Here is a 21,449-nt window from a genome sequence, read left to right as displayed (position 1 = left end):
GGAAAGGAAAGGAAAGGAAAGGAAAGGAAAGGAAAGGAAAGGAAAGAAAAGAAAAGAAAAGAAAAGAAAAGAAAAGAAAAGAGAAATGTAGAATAAGCTAAAACAAACAAGCAAAAGCCCTGTTTGGAATTATCTGAATTCATCCCTGATAGTCGTTCTGACAGTGGCCATTTCAGTCATGTGTTGCTTAGGAGGATTTCTATGGGGCTTAAGATATAATTATAGAGGATGGAGGAGAGAATAAGAGATCAAGGCAGGGCAGTAGTGAGAGAGGAAGTGAAAATTCCTGAAGACCCGTACTTCAGTGCAGAAAAGGGAGTACTATTCAGGAGGTTATACTCGGAGCTCCCACCTCTGAAATGCAACCACCTTCCCTTTCTTCTTTCATCCTTCAAGACTTCCCCTGCAGAATCCTCCTTGGGTCCCAGGTAGCTAATCATCCTGTCCCTAAAATCCCTTTGCATTTTGTACTCACCTCAATAAGCATTCCACATTATAATGGCTGGACTTCCCACATGATATCCCCAAAGGCAATGGGCAATTTGAGGACCTTCCTTGTCCTCTCCTTCCCGCCAGCACTCAGGCCAGTGCCCGACAAGGAGATGCTCGGCTGATGCTTGCTGAATGACTGAACAGTCAGAAAATGCTTTACCTTCAGCTGCAATTCCTTGTATCTCTTGGACATCCGAATGAGCAACTTCTCACCATTGATCATGGCAGATTTTTCTTGGTAATACTGGACCATGGCCTGGGCAGCTTCTGTGTAAGCCATCTCTAAAAAGGCCTAGGAAAAAATGGAAGGACATATACTCAAGTTGACTTGTATGGTCTTCAACAAAATTCAGTACCAGGTATAATTCTGTGTCTATGAAGTTGAAGAATAGGCAAAACGAATCAATGCTGATAGAAGCTGGGGCTGAGCTCCCCTCTGGGGCAGGGGTGAGGTGCTGACTGGGAGGAGCATGAGGAAACCTTCTGAGGTTCTGGAAATGTTCTCTATCTTGACCTGTGTGGTAATTACGTAGGGGTACACATGTAGAAAAGTAATACACTTGAGTATACTTTAGAATATATACTTTATACCTCAATAAAAAGAAAAAAGACCAGTATAAGAGCTCTCTTTGATCCCATCTGTTCAAAGAGACCTATTTATTAACTTCACCCAAAGAGTTCATTATAGGATGGCCCCTCCCCTGATCCCCATGGTTACCAATGATTCTTAAATTATGTATGTCCATCCTGTGCTATATCATGCCACAGGAGTCCCCCTGGGATGGGAGGGTCCATTAACCCACAGTACCCTTAGGAGTAATAGGGGGGACAGTGGGTCTGTTGTATAAGTGACCTTGGGCTGATCCCTGCAAAATGTGCTATTTTGTCGTGATGATGGCAGAAGACAGAGACACAGCCATGGGTATTTGAACTCTCACTTTCTTTGCAAAGAAAGAAAAACACTAAACAACTCAGGGGCTCCCGAGGCTTGAAAGAAGGCCATGCCTTTTTGAATTACAGAGAGAAGAAAACCCTCAGTTATATCTCCACAGCATTTTTCCTCTTTATTTAACTGTTCTGATAAAACACAAAGAACCAGGCTTTGGCATTCAATCAGTGTCTCCAGAGAGCTTCTAAATAGACTGTTTTGACTGACCTGCTGGTTTACCCCAATAGCTGCTGCAGAGGTTCACTGTCATTATCGTTTCTTAGATTCGTTTCATTTGTACTATACTGATTGGTGCACTGATCTGGTCCCTTGATGTTGGAAAGGAAAAGTGGTCTGTGACAAGAGAGCCCTCTCTGTGAGCCCCTATACTCCTGATTCCTTGATCTGAGTGGGTTAACCAAGCTGGTTCTCCATCCTTCACCCACATTTGTTTTTGAATTTCAGAGATGCTTTTCCCTGCTGTCACAGTCTATGGCAGATGTGTGGGAGATGAACAAGTCAAGATTCTTTAGCGTTTTATTTCAGATTCTTCCACCCAGTTTTCTAAGTGCCTCTCTCTTGATGCAAACATTTTAGCACCTCCAGCTCTCAACTGTCAAATGGGAATAATACTAATTCAGTGACTCCCACTGCATTAATGTTGCAAGCTGAATTTTGTACATTTACCCAAAATAGTCAGAACAAAGAGACTAAGTGAGTAGTCTAAGCCCACGTTGATGGAGAAAGACCACTGATGATCTGATGTGGCTCTGATCTCTAAAGTTCATGCCTTAATCAAGAAAAGGACTTCTATGTCTGTTCCTCTGGTTCACAAAATAAAAATATTAACAAAAGATAAAATATTTTTTAAAAATTCTTATTTCTGACCATTTCTCGGTATAAACTCCTCCTTTAACTTTAGAAGTGAAGACAACCATATTAACCCTCAAGTTCTCAGTCAATCCCCACAGGTTAAGGGTTCTTTGTCCTTGAGACTTACCAGGCACCCATCAATTCCCACCCACTCTCCTGCTATGAGACCCAAGGGCCTCAGGTGTTAACACCAAAGATCTGTGAAAAAAACCTGTTCCCAGTTAGCTGTTGGCTCACTCCAAATACAGGCCCTCAGATATCAGAAGCTTCTAGCATTAGCTCAGGGGGTTCATAACAGTGAAAAGACTCATGTCCATGGATTTCTATTTTGGGGGCTTTTCTGTGTTAAGGAGTACCTCACTCTGAAGTATCCCTTACCTCTAAGCAACTCACAAAGGCCTGTACCCATCACAAGAAGGGTAAAGTGAGACAAGGGTAGACAAAACACCACCACCACCAAAAACCTCTGTGCTGTCCCAGCAAGAGGCCAGCTGTGTATTACTTCTTTAAGACCAGCTTCTTTAAAAAAATTATATAGTTCCCCTCCACCCATGTGGGGTCTCTCTGGTACACACCAATGTGAAAGTGCCCAGACCTACCTGATTAGTAGATTTCATGAGGATGTAATTAGTGACCTTTCCAAAAGGCAGCCCCAGGTTAATGACATCATTTTCCGTGCAGCTTCCTTCAGGGAGATTGCAGATGTGCACCACGCGGCCAGCACCCGTTTTCCGCTGTGCAAACTGATGGGAACAAAGAGCAGAGGCTGGTCTTCAAAAGACCCTTCTCTCTGGCCCTCTATTCCAGATGTTCCTAATGGCCATCTTCCCCCAAATAATGATTGCAGGGATATAATTTCCGAAATTAATGCAGAAAAAGAACCCACTGACAGACACATACAAAATATCAATTTTATGCCACTCCTTTATAGAAAAGATTTGCAACAGTTTAATTTTTTTTTACATTTGTTTATTTTTGAGAGACCGAGTGAGACAGAGCACCAGCGGGGGATGGGCAGAGAGAGAAGGAGACACAGAATTTGAAGCAGGCTCCAGGCTCCAAGCAAGTGGTCAGCACAGGCCCCAACGCAGGGCTCGGACCCACAAACCGTGAGATCGTGACCTGAGCTGAAGTCAGATGCTCAACCAACTGAGCCACCTTAGGTGCCCCAAGATTTGCAACAGTTTAATGAGCAATCACATCCAGGGCCGTCAGAGATATGAAGACATGGGCTTATCCATGTGTCACTGTGGGGAAGCTGTTCAGCTATGATCTCTTGACAATATACTTCAGCAATATTTAATGAAACTTGAAGTATAGATAGCCCATGATCTTGCCATCCCACTTTTGGGAAATCTATCCTACAGAAATAAATGCACCAATATATAAAAACCTATGCACAAGGATATTGCTGTTACTTATAAGGTGGCAAAACATTCTGGAGACAGCCTGGATGTCCAAGACTAGGGGAGTGTTTGAGTAAATGATGGTTCAAGTACCGGAAAACTACAGAGCCACTGAAAGGCAGAGGTAAATGAACTGATAAGGAATAATTTTAAAAATGGTGAAGTAAGTGGGGTGCCTGGAGGGCTCAATCAGTGAAGCACCAACTCTTGATTTTAGCTCAGGTCATGATCTCATGGGTCGCGAGTTCGAGCCCCACATCCTGCTGCAGATCCTCTGTCTCCCTCTTTCTGGCTCTCTCCCACTTATGCTTTCTCTCTCGCTCTCAAAAACAAATAAACGTTAAAAAAAATTGATTAAGTAAAAAACAAGCTGCCAGGCAGCACGCGCAGTAAAATGCCATTTTTTTTAAACAAAACAAAAAATCAGAATATATGAGAAAGAGATAGATAAGACAAGTGTTATAAAGTTTTAATAATTATTGGAGTTGGGGAAGGAACATACAAGGGATAAATTATTCTAGTGTCTATTGTTCTGTATGTTTGAAATTTTTCACAATGAAAAATTTTTTAAGGATATCAGCACAGACAGAGAAAGGCAGGCCAGGCAGGATACATATCAACCTGTCAACACTAGTTGTCTTCAAAGAACAGAACTGGAAGGGAATAAGGGGAAAGATGTTTTTAACACTTTCTTATATACCTCATGTTGTTTGACTAGAGAAAAAGGAGCACAGCAAGCATTTTGGGGACCTTATCTATAGACATTCATGACAACAACCTGTGATTCAGGGCAGTGGCTCTCACAACTTTGTTAGCCGTGGAATCCTTTCCTCCAGCAGCCGAATATATTTCACAAATAAGAGCAGCTGTTGTAGACAAACTCTGGGGTCCGGCACCCTGCCACTACCACCAGCCAGCAGTCCTAAAGAACACAGTTTGGAAGCCATGACCTGGGCCAAATCAAAGCTCCGGGAGGGAGGAAGTGTGTCTGTTTGGTCTGCGCAAACCTTAATCAGACTGGAAGTCTCCGGGAGGTTCAAGAATTAGTAACCATAAGCCAACCCAGTGTGCAAGAGAAGGATGCAATTTTCCAAACCTGAAACATATTCTAATAGCATAGCCTACATCTGCATGATCACCATTTTCTGACATAAAGTGAACTTCAACATGTAATTACATTTGATGTGGGTCTCATCCCTAGCAAGGCTAATACTTGGGTAATTCTCTCGCAAGAAGCTGTCATTTGTCTCATCTGGGCTGAGGACAATTAGAGTCAATAAGAATTTCCTTTCATGGCTCAACCCTGCATTGGAGAAACCCAAGTGCCCCTTGCAGACCTGCCCCTCTGTGGTGTCCAGAGGTCAGGCGCTTTCCCAAAGAGGAACGGGATTTGGTGTGCGGCCCAGGCAGTTCCCAGATCATCCCTGGGCCTCCACGGAGTGCAGACAGAACTCCCCGTAAGATGTCAGACTTTGAGCCTGAGCCTGGCTCCCGGGGACTGACCCCTTCTCCAGGGATGACAGGAGGATCTTTGCCTCTCATTAGGGTGAGTGGTCTACACAAAGACACAGACCCAGCCGAGCTCTGAAGCAGGGCCAAGGGGCTGGTCATCTGAGTTTATCAACAGGCCGGCTGAGCACGTTTCTGCCTCATGTGACTTTGCTGTGATCGGCCTGGGCCAAGTCGTGCTTGACCGACAGGGGAGACACACAGAACCACAGGGCCATTCTGGGCTGTGCCCTCTCCTTGCCTGTCCAGTTGCTTAGTGACCATCACAGAGGCCAGCACCTCTCTATCTCCTGCAGCCTGAAAGAGCAATTCAAGAGGTTTGTATCCGAGCTGCTGGGTGGTGGAACGTGCCTCCTGCAAAGTAAGCACCCTCTCACCCTCTTCACTCCTCCCAGAAGCCTTGCCAAGGCTAACCCCCAAGATCTAGGGCAATGATCAAGCTCGAGAGGAATTCATGCTGCAGACGTTGTTAGGTCCTAAATGAATGGGTCTCAAATGAGGGTTTACACACGGGGTGCCTGGCAGGCTCAGGTGGTGGAGCAAGTGACTCTTGATCTCTGGGTTGTGAGTTTGGGCTCCATGTTGGGTGTAGAGATGATCATGTAAAGACAAGATCTTGATTTAAAAAAAAAGGTTTACACTTCAATTTTATTTTACCTTTATTTATTTATTTAAAAATGTTTAATGTTTATTTATTTTGAGAGAGAGACCATGTGAGCAGGGGAGGGGCAGAGAGAGGAAAGAGAGAATCCCAAGCAGGCTCTGCCCTGATAGCACCGAGCCTGACGCAGGGCTCAATATCACAAACCATGAGATCATGACCTGAGCCGAAACCAAGAGCCCGATGCTTAACTGACTGAGCCCCCCAGGTGCCCCTACATTTAAATCTTAAAAGTACGTTTCATGAGCACTTTCTTCTCCTAAGATTTTTAATCAGACGTAGAAGCTGGATTTTATTAATTCCCTGGCTGTCACTTAATATCAAAGAACCATGAGACTTTTTGTATCCTCACAGTTAATTATACTAATTAGGAGCTTCTCAACTGGCGATGTGTACATGGGTCATAGGTTCGCAAAATGCTGGCTCAGGGTAGAGGCCAAGTGCCTCCAAAGACCACCAGCAGCTTCTTCATTTCAACCAGATTACTTCCGTTTATCACTTTGTAAGCGACCCATGAAATGAAAATCTTGAAACTATGTTAATTGTTTCCATGGTGTCTGGCTTCAGGGCGGGTGAAAGACCCTATCCAGCCAGAAAAAGAAACATTTATGTGTTATATTCTTTCACAAATATTTGATTTAGGATAGTTTGGTCTACGTTCTTCTCTGTCATTGATCTAAAATACCTTTTTGTTAAACTCGATTAGGTTCAAAATCATGTTTGATTCACACAAGGTGTCCAGTTACTTGTATAATCATTCTAATCTATTCTTGGGACTGTTTACATAAACGTGGCTATTATTTGCCTTATGCCCTATGGCAGATTTGAATGATGAGGCAGAAAAGGAGGGAGGGAGGGGAGTGGGGAGAGGTAAAGGAAAATGAGGTCTTCAGGTGGACAGTTAGAGCAAAATTTGTCCACTGGGGGCACGGATGACCCTGAGTGCCTTTGAGCATGCAGCACAATGCTGTACATTGATTTCCAGCCTGGGTTCTCTAATACTTCCTTAAGGGTCTTTGAGGGTAACAATAGTTCAGTGGGGGCGGCGGGGGGGGGGGGGGGGGTGTTATGATTTTTGACATTTAAAAAACCTGAGTTGAGTCTCTTTCTCCTATCAATACGGTAATCCTGGTTAGATCTTAAGCTGATGAGAAAGTCTGATTGGTATGTCTGTGGTTTTGATTAATGAAAATGAGTTAATGAGTTAATTACTCATTAATAGAAGTACTTTCTTTGGCAGATACAGTACTTTTCCAGACACGGAATGCAGGGCAGTGGCTGCTTGAGGTAGGTAGGAGTCAATGATGAAGGGGATGGACTGTAAAAAGCTTGCAGCTTCCTGATGTAGTGGGAGACGGAGGACCTGGATTCGAGTCCCAGCTTGGCCACTGGTTGGGTGCATGACAGGGACAGACTTATTTCCCAGGGTCTGGAATGAGGGAGGCCGCCTATATGTCTAGAGTCCTTTCCAGATGTGAAATATCCACGTTTGTGTGGCTCTAAGTTCTACAATTTCACGCCTCCCAGAAGCCTTGCCAAAGGCTTGCCTAGGACTTAGGACAATGATAACCTTCCCCAACTGTGATGGGCATAAACAGAAAACCTGTGTCTTCCCCACTCCCTGTCCCAGTGAATATAATGTTTTTGTCTTCCTTCTCTATGGGATCGGCTGTTCAGCATGCGTACGTTCCCAACCATGTTCATCTTAAAAACACGCCTGTGTTGGGGGGTGGTCTCATCTTTATAGAGCTGAAGATCAGCTCCAAGCAGTGAGTGCCTTGCTGATAAGCCCTCCCACTCCCTGAATGTCGCTGTGTTTGCAGCTCCTAGAAGAGCTGAGATGATATATTGAGATGAACTAAAGATGCAGGCCTGGTGCCTCTATGAGGACAGACACACAGCGAGTCTGAGCCTTAAGGCTCTTGGCACCAGTGCCATGGCAGTGAGAGCCTCAGACAGACCTGGATCTGCGTCTGTTCCCCGGTGACTAACCCTGAGCAAGTAAGTGAATTTTTCCAAGCCTGAGTTTGCTTATCTATCAAGCAGGGAAAATAAAAATTGATTCCACAGGACCCTTTAGAAGACAAAAACGGCACACAATGTAAGTAAACTGCCTTGGTGCAATGCCTGGCATCCAGCAGGTTCCTTAAAACATATGTCTCTTTGTTTCCCTCAACAGTGAAAGGATGTGCTACAATGGTGCTAGACTGAGAAAAAAAATGCAACTATACTGTCATTATGTAAGAGAAAGCCTGTGTTGAAATTCATGCTGACATAGTTAGGCATGAAGAGGTACACTGTCTCCGATGGTTCAGGAAAAACACATCATTGATTAGATGGATGGATGGATGGGTGGACGGACAGAAAAAGATGGGTGAACATAAGGACAACAGAGAGAGACAGAAACAGAATAAATGTAAAGGGCATACTTTACATATTCCAAAATGTAAAGGAGTAGTGGATCTGGGCAAAAGGTATACCTTTCTTGCAACTTTTCTGTAAATCTGAACTCTATTAAAAGTTACAAAAAATGTATTTTAAAAGCTGTGCTATGGGACAGAAGAGTAGATGGGTTTAGAGAATATCGTTTAAGACCTGGCCAACTTGAATTTTTGATGTGAGGTGTCAATGGGCTCTGTTGACATCCCACTCACTGTTCTGCCTGGGAGGCACGTATGTGACAGGTGCATTTGAAACTTTCCAGCCTAGAGTAGAATCTCCAAGAGAACTAAGGTGTCGGGGGTTGTAACCAAAGTCCTAACAACTAACCCAAAGGGACAGTAATCCTTTCCCAGGCTGGGGGACATTTCAGTTAGCATGCAGGCTAGCACAGACCTGGAACGCCCCCATGTGCAATCAGGGGACTGGGCTGTACATTTTCACTTGCTGGGGCCACTTATTTAAAACCAGATGCCGCTTCTAATGGTTCATGCGGCTGGGTCCCAGACCTCCCAACTCACTCAATCTTTTATAAACAGATGGGAAGGTGAAAGCAGCAAACAGTTTGTATAGGAACATTCTGAGACCTTTCAATGAACCCTCTGATGCAGGTGGGAACAGGCTTTGTAGATGAGTTCAAAGTGGAGACTCAGTTCAAATAACTCACAAAGTTGCAATAAAAATGTGGCTTAGGGAAACTGGCCTTCGGGGTGAGAGTAGTCTCTCCAAGTTCTTCCTAGGGCAACAAAGTGTAGATTGGATCTTCAATAAATAATTTCTGTGGTCCAGCGTGATCCCTTTCAGGTGTGACCTAATTTCACCTGGCACACAGTCTCTGGTTTTGTGCTAAACACACCTCAAGACAGTCACAGGGCAAATATTTATTCCTCACGGTACTGATTTTGAACATGTTATGCAGATAGTAAATGGACATGGGCTGAATAGCTATGGATCTTGGCTTAACTTGGGAGGGTAGATGCTGATGTCTTTATTGACACTTTCATATATTTCATAAAGCATACCAGCTTTGACTTGAAGTACATCTAGCTACTTTTACTGGTGCCAGACTTGCCTACAGGCTTTGGGTGGTGCACCTGCCAGGTAACTTCAATGTCCCTGTAAACTTTAAAGTCACAGAATCCTACCCTATGATGCTTAGGAGAAGCTAAGGCGCTCGAACTGTAGGCAACTAAATAGTGGCAGATTTGTGATTACAACTCTGGTCCCGCAGAAAAATCGATCAATAGTAGACTTGATAAATCAAGGTAAATGTATACAGTAGTAATGTTACAGCATAAGAAGGGTTTTACGTTTAGAAATGGAAAGATATAGAGCTATCAATTAAAATATGTATTGAGAGCTTGTTGAAATAAAAAGAACCAAGTTGCACAATATTATGTGGCGTTAAATGATTTTTACAAAAATACAGACTTCTGAAAACACATTTTTAAGTTTATTTATTTTGAGAGAGACAGAGACAGCGTGAGCAGATGAGGGGCAGGCAGAGAGGGAAAGAGAGAGAATTCTAAGCAGGCTCCTTGCTGCCAGTGCAGAGACTAACTCGGGCCTCACCAACCGTGAGATCATGACCTGAGTCGAAATCAAGAGTCAGACACTGGGGCACCTGGAGCGTCTGACTCTTGATTTCGGCTCAGGTCATGATCTCATGGTTCATGGGATCACGCCCCACATTGGGCTCCAAGCTGATAGCACAGAGCCTGCTTGGGATTCTCTCGCTCCCTCTCTCTGCCCCTCCCCTGCTTGTGTTCTCTCTTCTCTCAAAATAAATAAACTTTAAAAAAAAAAAAAGAATTGGAACACTTAACTGACTGAGTCACCCAGGTGCCCCTATACTTTTAAAAATTAAACATGGACATGTACACCAGCTAGAGATAAATAGTATAAGACTGTCAATTCTCTCTATAGGGCTAGATTTTCCATTTTTTTAATTAAGAAATTTTTTTTTAATGCTTATTTATTTTTGACAGAGAGACAGAGCATGAGCAGGGGAGGGGCAGAGAGAGAGGGAGACATATCATCTGAAGCAGGCTCCAGGCGCTGAGCTGTCAGCACAGAGCCTGACGCGGGGCTCGAACTCACACTGTGAGATCATGACTTGAGCCGAAGTCGGACGCTTAACCGACTGAGCCACCCAGGCGCCCCTAAGATTTTCCATTTTTTAAATATTTCTGTTACTGTTTGGATTTCTTATACCATGTTTGTACTACTTTTGCAACAAGAAAAATACTTAAGATTTGTAAAAAGAAAAGGAAACAAACCCAGAAAACAAAACCCATTCAGGTGTCCTGTTTCCCTCTCGCTCTTTGCTCTTTGAAAATGCACAAGGGGAGGAGAGCAATGACAGAGCTGGAATCGTGGGGGAAGGGCTGGTATCATTTGCCACATCAATTACTGCTCTTCATGTTTCTCTGGATGGAAGTCAGGAGACGACAGTGATCTGAGCCATGGACCAGGAAGGCCAGAATGGACAGACAGAGAGAAGTTCTAGAAACAGCCAGCCATCTGAGGGGCAACCTATGACTTAAACCTCTGGCCTTCCACAAACATTTATGTTTCCCTGTGCCTCAGTTTCCTGATTTATACAAGTTTTCTAGTGTGCAGGGTCCCAGTGAGAAAGAAAACATGAAAATGATGTCTGTCCTCCTAGGCTAGGGAAGCCCATCTGTAGCACCAGCACTAAATAAACTCCAAGGTGGCTGTGAAAATGGCAATGCCATTTTATGTGGACAGTCAGCAAGCAAAGTGCATCTTGGGCAAGCACGAGAAAACTATTTACAGCCTGAGAAGGCCCCAGTGGCCCCTTCCAGAAACCTGATTACTCTGTTTATGACGACTCAGGCAGCCAAGGATAAAGTGCCTCTGCTCTGTCAAATGGCAAAGCGTAAGTGAAAGTGAAAACCACTCTCTGGGGACCCTGGGGTGGCAGGGACAGACACAAGTCCCTCCCTCCCCCCAGCATACAACTGTCAGTTTAGTGCCCCATCTCTGCCAACAATAAACACGGAAATGAAAGGCTCACACTCCCCACGGAGCTGACGGAAGCGTACATTCAGCCAAGCCTAGGGTTGATGGAGGTGGTCGATGGGCTTTTGGGTGCTTTTAGATTTTGTAGCAGTGCAGAGACCTTCTAAAAGCTCATTCCCAAAGCCCTGGGTCAATTTGTTTTCCTGCTTGAAAACAGGGAGCTTTAGAGACAGCAACTGCTCTTTGCTCTACAAATATTATAATGGTGGAGTCCTGGCTGGTTCTGGCTTTACTCAACCAAACGTGTTTCTGAAAAGATGTCTGTAAGTAGAATGGGACTGAAAAAGCCCGGCACAGAACCAGAAAACATTTCTGGAGGAAAAATGCATCAAAGCTTTTATGGGTTTTGTATGAGGGTTGGGAGGCGGATAATGGAGGAATTTTCCCTGTCCTCATGAAATATTTCTTATCCATTTGAATTTTCACAAAGAGTATGAATTATGCAAGCAGAAAAAAGAGTAGAGATGTATATGCAAAAGGAGCCCACTGGCCACTCCTCCAGCCTCACAAAGTGTCTTTTGGTAACAGAGTAATTACCCTTTGATGTATTCGTTTATCTTTGGAGGTCAGGACTTGTAGGCAGAAAAAAGAATCAATAATTTCTCTGAAGGACTCCCCTGCTACTTAACCGAGCCTTGCAAAGTATCTTTCTGTAGCCAATTAATCAGCTCTTCACTTCTCAGCTTCTCTTCAAATGTCAGTATTTGTGTATTTCCAGTTCTCCTAAAGACAGACACAAGTGCATTCGACCGACCAGAATCAGGTAGAAGAATGTGCCCATCCAGGCACTGATGATACAGGGACTGGTTGGGGCAGCCATTGTTCTTGTCCCCTAGATGTCCTGGGGAAGGCTCATGTGATGAACAAGACCTCACGGAACTTATAAGACCAGTCAGGTGACGACTCTCCCCTTCACTGGATCTGTAGAAAATGTCTCCAAACAGCTCATCTTGGGGGACACTGTCACAGTACAGAATTTGGGTGCCAGGTCTCACTGGTTTCCTTGCCTTGCTCCATGGCTGATGTCTAGCTGAGGCCCGAGAAGTCACTGCCATCCTCAAGGCAGATTCAGATCACACTGAGCAGCGTGTAGAGTGGAAGTGGATAGAGGGGAGAGGAGTGGGCTCACTAAAGAGAGACTCATAGCAGGGAAGGAAACTCAGAAACCCTCAAAAGGCAGCAGCAGGGCTTGATGGTTACAAGGGAGGCACCTAGAGTCAGGTCACCTGGGTTCAAATCCCAGCACTTCCATTAAAGCCATCAGCTATAAGACTTTAAGCAAAGCACTTAGTCTCTCTGTGCCTTGGTTTCCCCACCTCACAGGGCTGTCTGGATTAAACGAGAAAATACAAACGAAGATGCTAAGAAATTAGTAAGCACTGTATAAATGTTAGCCATCGTCATCAGCATCAGCCTACAATGCCCTGAGGTCCCCATCTCCTGCTGGCTGCCAGTGCAGAAAGCAAAGTGTTCCTTGTGTTGCTCCTCCTCAGGCTCAAGCCGGATGAACTCCCATCTCCAGGCGTTTGGAGGAAGCTGCACTCAGAGCTTCCGAGTATTAACACGAATTATCGTGAATCATCATCAACACATATCATCAGATCGCTTGTGCCTGTGGCATGAGGAAGAAGAGTGCTTCCATGGGAGCCTGGCCATGTCTCTAGAGGAAGCAGACATGACCACAGGAATTACCAGACAGATCTGTGCAGGAGAAACACCACATACTGAGACTTGCCCAAGGTCACAGGGGTTCTCCCCTGGGCCGGCCATGGCTGTGGGGCAGTCACGTGACGACGTGGCCTGGGACAGGATAGGTTCCCACGAGCGGTTAAAAGGATTTGCTGCTTAGTAACAGCCATTGGTGCTTCTTACACACTGTGCAGCTAGCACGTCACTGTCCATCCGTGTCACGTTCAGTCCTCGTGACCGCTTTGGTCTGCCCTCAGCCTCGCTCCCACCTTTGGGCTCTGAACACCCATCAGGAGGCTCTGCTCGGATGGTGTGAGTGTTCCGAGATTTGAGGCATCATCAAAACGGTCAATTACACAAGTCTGGTAAGAACGCAGCTGTTTGCTTTACTTTCAAAAGTCTTTATTAGGGGAGTTATTGTCCCCATTTGAAAGGGAGCCTCAGCGTAATGAAGTGACTTGCCCACAGCCACTGAGCCTGTGTGCTCCAGAGTAGGGTTTGAACTCAGGTCTCTTGGCTCCACATCCGCAAGAAAGGGCTTCTTGTTCCCTGGTCAGTGCCGGAGGGTGGGGTTGGGGCACAGGACACACGCAGAGGAGTCGTCCTGCTCTCGCTTCTCCTCTGCCGCTCAGTCCCTTCCCCTTTACAAAGGGGCTCAGTGGACATCGGCTCGCTTTCCCTGCCCAGATCCCTGGCCCACCTCTCACTGCCTGCCCATCTGGTCACAGTCCCCTTCCCCTCCGTGCTGAGATCTCAGAGCAGGGTTTTGGGCACAGACACGCCACAGTGGGAAACAGACGCCGGGGTGGGGGTGGTGCTGGAGCCGCCCACACCCCTGTCCAGACACAAGGTCAAAGACAAATGACAGGCCTTACTACCCTCCCGGGACTGACCCAAAGCTGCACCGATTGGGCGTGGCCCTCAGCGCGGTGAGCGCAGAGAGGGAAACCACAAAATTCTCTTTCACCAAAACGTGCGTGGGCTTCCAGCCCAGAGCTCTGTCTCAGGGCGCTTCTCCCGTTAAACATCACACACAGCCGGACACACGCAAACAGAAATCTCCGCCCAGGCAGGCCTCCCCACTCACTCATCCCCGGGGGGGCCTAACGCCTACACTTCTCAGCCTGCCCTTCCGAAGCTCTGCATGAACACCCCCACACATGGAGGGGATGGCACTCGAGCTCGTGCTCACTCGTCGCATGAGGAGAAAGAGGATACAACCGCTCGCACCACAAACTGAAAGAAATCCAGGCATGGCCACGAACACACAGACACGCGCCCTCTGGCAGGGCTGGGCCACACATTTTGTTCCACAGTCGGTTCTGGTTCTGCCTCTCCCACCTCCCTCCACATGTTCTGGAGTAGAAGCTTCTGGAGGAAGAGGCTACATGTGGTGACCAAACAGAAAAACCAAGAGGAAAGGGAAATTATCACAATAAGTAGGCAAAGGGGGAATGAAGCTTTTGAGTTTTGAGGGACTGGAGAGCATGTTGTAGAGAGAGAGAAATGAAAACACAACTAAAAACAAGGATTTCACAGAAGCAACTATTTCCCCAAGGGGCCAACAAATCCCATCACTGCATGGTCCTTACTTTCAAACACATTTTCTCTTTCTGGTTCAACTTCCAGAATTACCCATCATAGGAAATAATCCACGTGAATAAAATAGCGAAAAGTCTTACACACACACATACATACAAAAGCTCAAACGTTTTTTCCCCCTTAAACCAATGCTGAATGCTAGAAAGTCTATGTGTGCTTTCGATTTTAACAACGCATGTCAGTTTTGTGTGTGTGTGTTTCAATGCTAGCTGGACTGAAGAAAACACCCATTGACCTCTGCCCACAGGACCCGGTTTCCTGCCCTACACAAAGCCGCATCTGTGCCAACTTGATCCCAGCATCCTTTGCACCTCTACACCCAGGAATAGCGGGTGACACAAATGCTTTGATGATGACTATGACAGTGGAGAACATGCTTCTGTACTCACGTTTGTCCCCAGGGAAGCCGAAGGAAATGCAGGATTTGGCTGAGCAAATGACCTTGCTGGAATGGCCGCATACGATGATCCAAGGTTTGAGGCATAATCTAAATGATAAATTACACCAAGTGTGTGAAATCCTAGTCATTTGCTTTACCTTCAAAAATCATGACTAAGATGGGGGCACCCGGGTGGCTCAGTTGGTTAAACATCCGACTCTTGGTTTCGGCTCAGGTCATGATCTCGTGGTTCTTGAGTTCAAGCCCCACCCTGTTAGTGCAGACTCTGCTTGGGATCCTCTCTCTCTCTCCCTCTCCCGTACTTGTACTCTCTCTCTCTCAAAATAAATAAACTTTATTTTTTTAAAAAAAGTCATGATTAGGATGTAAATTGGAAGAAAAAAATTAAAATTTCCTCTCAATACATTGATTAGTGATTGGTGTGATTTAACCCCTGGGCATGTTGGTAACCAACAAAGCTTTATGTCCCTAAGAGCCTAGAGCGTAGGCCAATACATTTTAGTGTCTTGGGATCTGTCTGCTATACACACACACACACACACACACACACACACACACACACACACGGCACATCAGGGAAGTTTGGCTATTAAGGATGTGACATAGTAAGCCTTTGGGAAGTTGGTTTCTGCTTCAAGTGGCTGACCTGAAGGGCCTTACTCACCTTCAGAGTTCCCAGCAGGATTATAAACGGCAGTGCTGTTGGGAGAGGCACCCAGTGTTCCCTCTGCTGAACCGAGTATACACCGGATGCCAGCACTGGAGAGAGGTGGAAAAGGGGAACCAGTAACTCAATAAGCTAAACGAAGAATTACCATAGGACCCAGAAATTCCACTCCCAGCCAAAGGCCCAAAATAGTTAAAAATAAATGTTCAGGGGCACCTGGGTGGCTCAGTCGGTTAAGCATCTGACTCCTGATCTCTGGTCAGGTCATGATCTCACAGTTCATGAGATCAAGCCCTTCAGTGGCTTAGAATCCTCTTCTTCTCTCTCTCTCTCTGCCCTTCCCATGCTCTCTCTTTCTCTCTCTCTCTCAAAATAAATGAACTTAAAAAAAATGTTCAAACACTTGTACACGAATGTTCATATTAGCACTATTCACAATAGCCAAAAGGTGAAAAAACAACCTAAATATAGATCAAAAGATGAATGGATAACCACAATGTGGTAATATACATATAATGGGATATTATTCAGCCATAAAAATGTGGTAAATACCACAACATAGATGAACCCTGAAAACATTTTGCTAAGTGAAAAAAGCCAGCAATCAAAGGCCCTATTATTAAATGATTCCATTTGCACTAAGTGTCCAGAAGAGGCAAATCCATAGGGACAGAAAGCAGATTAGTGGTTGCCAGTCTACAAGGGAGGGGGAAAGGGAATGAGCACTTAATGGGTATGGGGTTCGGGGGTAATGAAAATGTTCGGGAACCACATAGTGGTGATATCTGCACAACCTTGTGACTCTGCTAAATACCACTGAACTGTACCCTAAGTTGGTTAAAATGGTGAGTCTTACGTGACCTTTACCGCAACAAAAAAAGAGGGAGCCGGAAAAGGGAGACCCTTATGAAATTAGTTTTTGAGTTGCGATCAAATATACATAAAATTTGCCATCGTAACCATTTCTGAGTGTACAGTTCAGGGGCATGAAGCACATTCATACTGTTGTGCAGCTGTCCCCACCGTCCAAGTCCAGGATTCTTCGTCTTGCAAACCGGAAACTGCCCCCATTAGAAAACAAACACCCCTCTTCCCCTGCCTGAGCCCCTGGCTGCCACCATTCTACTTTCTGACTCTTGCAGCAACTCCTGTAAGCGGAATCATCCAGTACGTGTCCGTTTGTGACTGGCTTACCTCATGGACCACAATGTCCTCAAGGTTCAGCCATGTGTCGCTTCATATGTCAGAAGTCCCTTTCCTCAGGCTGAATGATATTCCAGCATAGGGATATAACACATTGTTTACCTATTCATCTGTCGGTGGACATTTGGGTTACTTCCACCCACTGGTTATTGTGAATAAGAAAGGGGAGCCTTTGGAACGTGCTCGTTTCAGATCACTTCACTCCAGCCGGCTGGTCACACCCTAGGTCATGTGACCTCTTCTCTGCCCCAGTTACCACAGCCCCCTGCTTACTGGTCTGCCCACAACCCGCTCCTGTCTATTCTCAGCCCAGCAGCCAAGGCCCCGCTCAGTGGAGCCAGAGGGCACCACTCCTTTGTTCAGCCCTCACTCTCAAAGCAAAACAAAAGTCCTCACAACAAGCCCAGGAGCTCAGGACCAGGCCCTGGCACGTCTCTGGCTCCTCACTCCAGTACTCTGCTCTGGTCACACTGCTGCTGCCTGAGCATCCCAAAGCCACATCAAGTTTCCAACTTGCTGTTCCCTCTGCTGGGGGTACATGTCTGCCAGACGGCCAGGGGCTCATTCCCCACCTCCTGAGGTGTCCTCACTGAGGCCTTTCCTCGGCCACCCTATTTAAAGACCAGGGGCTCCTGGGTGGCTCAGCTGGTTAAGCGTCCGACTCTTGATCTCAGCTCAGGTCATGATCTCATGGTTCGTGGGATCAAGCCCCGCACTGACAGTGGGGAGCCTGCTTGGGATTCTCTCCCTCTCTCTCTGCCCCTGCCCTCCTCTGTCTCTCAAAATAAATAAACTTTTTAAAAAAGCAATAAAATAAAATGCAAGGACCAGCCCCTGCAAGTGCACATGTGTATATACACACGCTTCCTGCCCCTGCCCTGACACTGTTTTCTGCTTAGGATTTACCACCAGGGATGCTATATAATTCACTTGCTTATTTTCTTTATCATCTGCTTCCCGCCCCCCAACCCCCACCGTTAAGTATAAGCTCCTTGAGGACAGGGTCATTTTCCTGTTTTGTTCTCTGTTTCCCCAGCACCTAAAACAGAATGTGACACACAGTAGGTGCTCAATGATTACCTGCTGAACACACGCACGGACCTGTTCTCTCGGCCAGCACTTACTTTTCAGAGAAGACCAGGCATTTCTGAGCGTGTAGTTTCCCTTTCACATGAAGCTCCCAGTCCTAGACCAGAAGGAAAGGAAAAATGACTGAAGCAGAACTGAGTCCATGAGAAGGTAAGGGATGAGTGCAGGCTTCCCCATCAGGCAGGAGGCTCAGAGCCCAGAAACTGGACCAACCCTGCAAACACATCTCCCTCTGCTCCTCCTCTCCCTCCTGGCTCCTCTCCATACCTGCCTTCCCATCTAGCCCTCACTCCATCGGCCAGACCCGCATATCCCTCGCTCATCATGGACAGAAGCCCGGAATCCCAAGTCGGGTTCTCTCCTCCTCTCTCCGGGCACCCTTAGTCCCATGGCACCTCCCACCTCCCACTCCCTCCCTCCTCCCCCAGAGAGACCCCACCCATTTCTACGTCTGGTTGGGAAAATCTGAGCTGCAAAGCCTTAAGAAAGGCTTATGAGACGAAATCCACCATCGCCTCCCAGTGTCAGCCAGCCCCCTCCCTGTGGGTGACAGGGATGCACCTGCACAACGTGACCCAAGCAGAGGTGAAGGACACACTGTGGTGTGACTTCCATTACATGGGGATCACTATGCTCTGCAGATGGGATGAGAGAAGAGAGGCAGCACAGCCCAGTGCTCAAGTGGCACCGGTTCTGGGAGAGCGAGACCCGCGTTGGAATCTCCACTCTGCCACTCTCTAGCTATGGGGCCCTGGGCAAGTCCTTTCCTCTCTCTGGGCCTCGGTTTTCTCATCTGCAACATGAGAGTAATAATAGTATCTACCTCCCAGGATTACTGTTGACATATGGAAAGGATTTAATATATGTTAGCTGTCCGAATCATTATTGCTCTGGAGTATTTCACTGCATCACTAACACGTTTTGGCGGGGGGTGGGGGCGTGGATTTATACTATAATGAACCTTTGCTTAAGGGGCCCAAAGCGTATTACAACCACTGGGAAGGTATGATGAGGCCCCACCTCCGTCTTGCAGATGGGAAGCTGAGGCACTCTACAAAATGTGTCCAGATCTCACCTGAGAGGTGCTCTCTTGCCCTCATCCAAAATTCTTCCAGCGCTTTCCTCCCCTTCCATACTCAGTACAATGTACTCTGGGCATACCTCGCAGGAAGAGTCCTCCTCAAGGAGGCAGGAGACCAGGCCTTGAGTCCCTTCTCTGTCACCCAGGTGGGTCACCTGATCCCCGACTCGGCCACAGCTTTCTCGTCCATAAACATGGGAAAGAATCTCTTCCTTGCCTTAAAGCAAGGGACTGGCCCTGATACATTTCTGAAATGAATTTTGGTTCTAACTCCTATAATTTTAGTCAAGGGAACTGATGGCAAAATGCTGCTACCTAGTCCCCGAAGGTGACAGTTCCTCGCTCTTGAGTAGCAAAGAGCAGGGTTGTAGTGGGGGGCACCCCCAGGCTCCAGCGGTGGCTCCCAGGCTATCTCGCAGGACTCACCTTCAAATCAAACACCTTCTTGTCGCAGATGCTACAGATGTGTGGGAGGTGAAGGGGAGCCACACCGTGAAAGTCATTCAGCTCATGAGCCTGCAGGGGCCGCACGGACAGCATCGCCTGCTCCTCCTTGGCCCGCCTCCGGGCACCGCTGAAACCCTGTTTGCTGTTGTTTAGCCGACCCCCAAAAGAAGGAGGGGTCCTGTCTGGGGTGGGCTCCTCGGGGTCATAGAGCTCATAGGGCTGGCTGGGGGGTGGAGGCCACAGGCTAGGGCCTGCTGTAAGATCGGGCTTGCTTTGGCCAGAGAATCCGTGGGGGGTCTCCCATTGGCTGTTTGGACCCTGCAGCAGTGGACCTACCTCGCCTTTCATGCCCCCGGCCTGCTCGGCCGCAAATCCACCTGCCACATGCGACCCTTGGGAGTTGGGTCCGTAGAAGTCCTTGGGAAAGGCAGCTTGGCCATCTTGCCCTGAGTGGCTGTAGTGCCCTTCATAGGTCACATTGCCCGTGGTAGAGGCCGTGGCTGGCAGGAAGCTGGGCTGACTGTCTGTTTCAGAGCCATATGCCTGGCTGGAGTTGGCTTTGCCATACTCATAGAATCCCGCCGCAGCAGGGGCAGGCCCAGTCTTGCCAATGCCCAGGATGACTGCTGGCTGGGCAGGGGTCTGAGGCAGGACTCCACTGAAAGGATGCATCACCACGGCATTGGGGGGTTGGCTCACAGAGGGTACCGGGCCTCGCGTCTGGCCGGGGGGTGAGAAGGCAATGGCATTCGAGGGAAACCGGGCGCTGGGCACGGCTGCAGCATGTTGAGGCACCCCCGTATGGCTCTGGGGGGCGCTGATCACAGACGGATGCCTGAGCTGGTTGAAGAGAGGCTGGGACATGGCCACTTTGGAGAGGACTTGGTTCAGGACCGTGGCGGCTGCGGTATTGTTGGTGACAGCTGTCTGTGCCAGCTTCAGCCGGTGGAGGGTGAGCTGGGCTTGTAGCTGGGCCAGCTGGAGACTGGCGGGCGAAGGAAGCAGAGGGTTCGGGTTACTGACCGAGAACGGGTTCTTGTCCAGGAGCTTGGCGGCACTGCAGAAACACAAAAAGTCTAGATGCACAGCTAGTTTTCACCCAGGGAGCAAGGGGCTCTTTCTTTGCTCATCTGTGGTCCCCCCGTCTCATATAAGACCCAGGGCCCACCTATATATGAGTCTGCAAAAAGCCTGTACTCATGCATACATGTCAACGTTTTTAAAGCTCTGATGGAAAATTATTTTATGACAGAATGGTCAACCTCACTGCTAATCAGAGATACAAGCTATCACCATCAGAAAAAAAAATTTTTTTGCCTAGAAAAATAGCATTTTTTTTTTTTAGTAACAGCATTCAGGACTGGTAAGATAAGGTGGAGTGAACACAATGGTATCGATAGTCTAGATTTGTGTGACTTTGTTAAAAGATAGTCTGGTCATATCTACTCATTACAACATACTCTTTGACCCAATAATTCAATTCTGTAAAACTATCCTAAGAAAATGAGCTAAAATGCAGACATAACTTGATGCCCAAAGATGTTTAATAATACTACATTATTCAAGAGTCGAAAGTTGAAAATTACAAATATCTGATAATGGGGGTGATGGGAGGGTTTAAACAAAGTACATTATGCTATACCTATATAACAAGATGTTAAGGAACCATTTACTATCGTAAATTTCTACTTTACTCTGTAATATTTAAGACCATTCAAAAAAGTACACCCAACACCAAGGTTAAGATAGAAAACATTCCAGCCCACTAAATCCCCCTTGGTATCTGTTCTCTCCGTTCAAGCCCCACACCATCTTGCCAACGGTAGACACGGTTGTGAATTTGGTCAAGTCACTGTTTACAACAACAACAAAAAATTAGCGACAGGAGTAAATCCGTATAGTCTACATGTGAAGTGAA

General features: G+C 46.7%; 1 protein-coding gene across 1 annotated transcript in view; it reads right to left on the bottom strand.

The window, feature by feature from the left end:
* The window catches only part of RBM20 (RNA binding motif protein 20), a gene marked incomplete at its 5' end in the record, with an annotated part of 51,364 nt that extends 30,741 nt beyond the window's left edge, over positions 1-20,623 (bottom strand). The window contains 6 exons of the mRNA XM_049646015.1: positions 653-784; positions 2,893-3,036; positions 15,034-15,131; positions 15,709-15,803; positions 18,039-18,100; positions 19,511-20,623. Coding sequence (XP_049501972.1) covers positions 653-784; positions 2,893-3,036; positions 15,034-15,131; positions 15,709-15,803; positions 18,039-18,100; positions 19,511-20,623 — 1,644 coding nt within the window. The remainder of the gene's footprint in view (positions 1-652; positions 785-2,892; positions 3,037-15,033; positions 15,132-15,708; positions 15,804-18,038; positions 18,101-19,510) is intronic.
* Between the last annotated feature and the right edge of the window lie 826 nt (positions 20,624-21,449).

This window comes from Panthera uncia, chromosome D2 (assembly GCF_023721935.1).
Source record: "Panthera uncia isolate 11264 chromosome D2, Puncia_PCG_1.0, whole genome shotgun sequence".
NCBI lineage: Eukaryota > Metazoa > Chordata > Mammalia > Carnivora > Felidae > Panthera > Panthera uncia.
The sequence above is the reverse complement of the archived record's forward strand: the minus strand, read 5'-3'. Positions and strand labels throughout refer to the sequence as shown.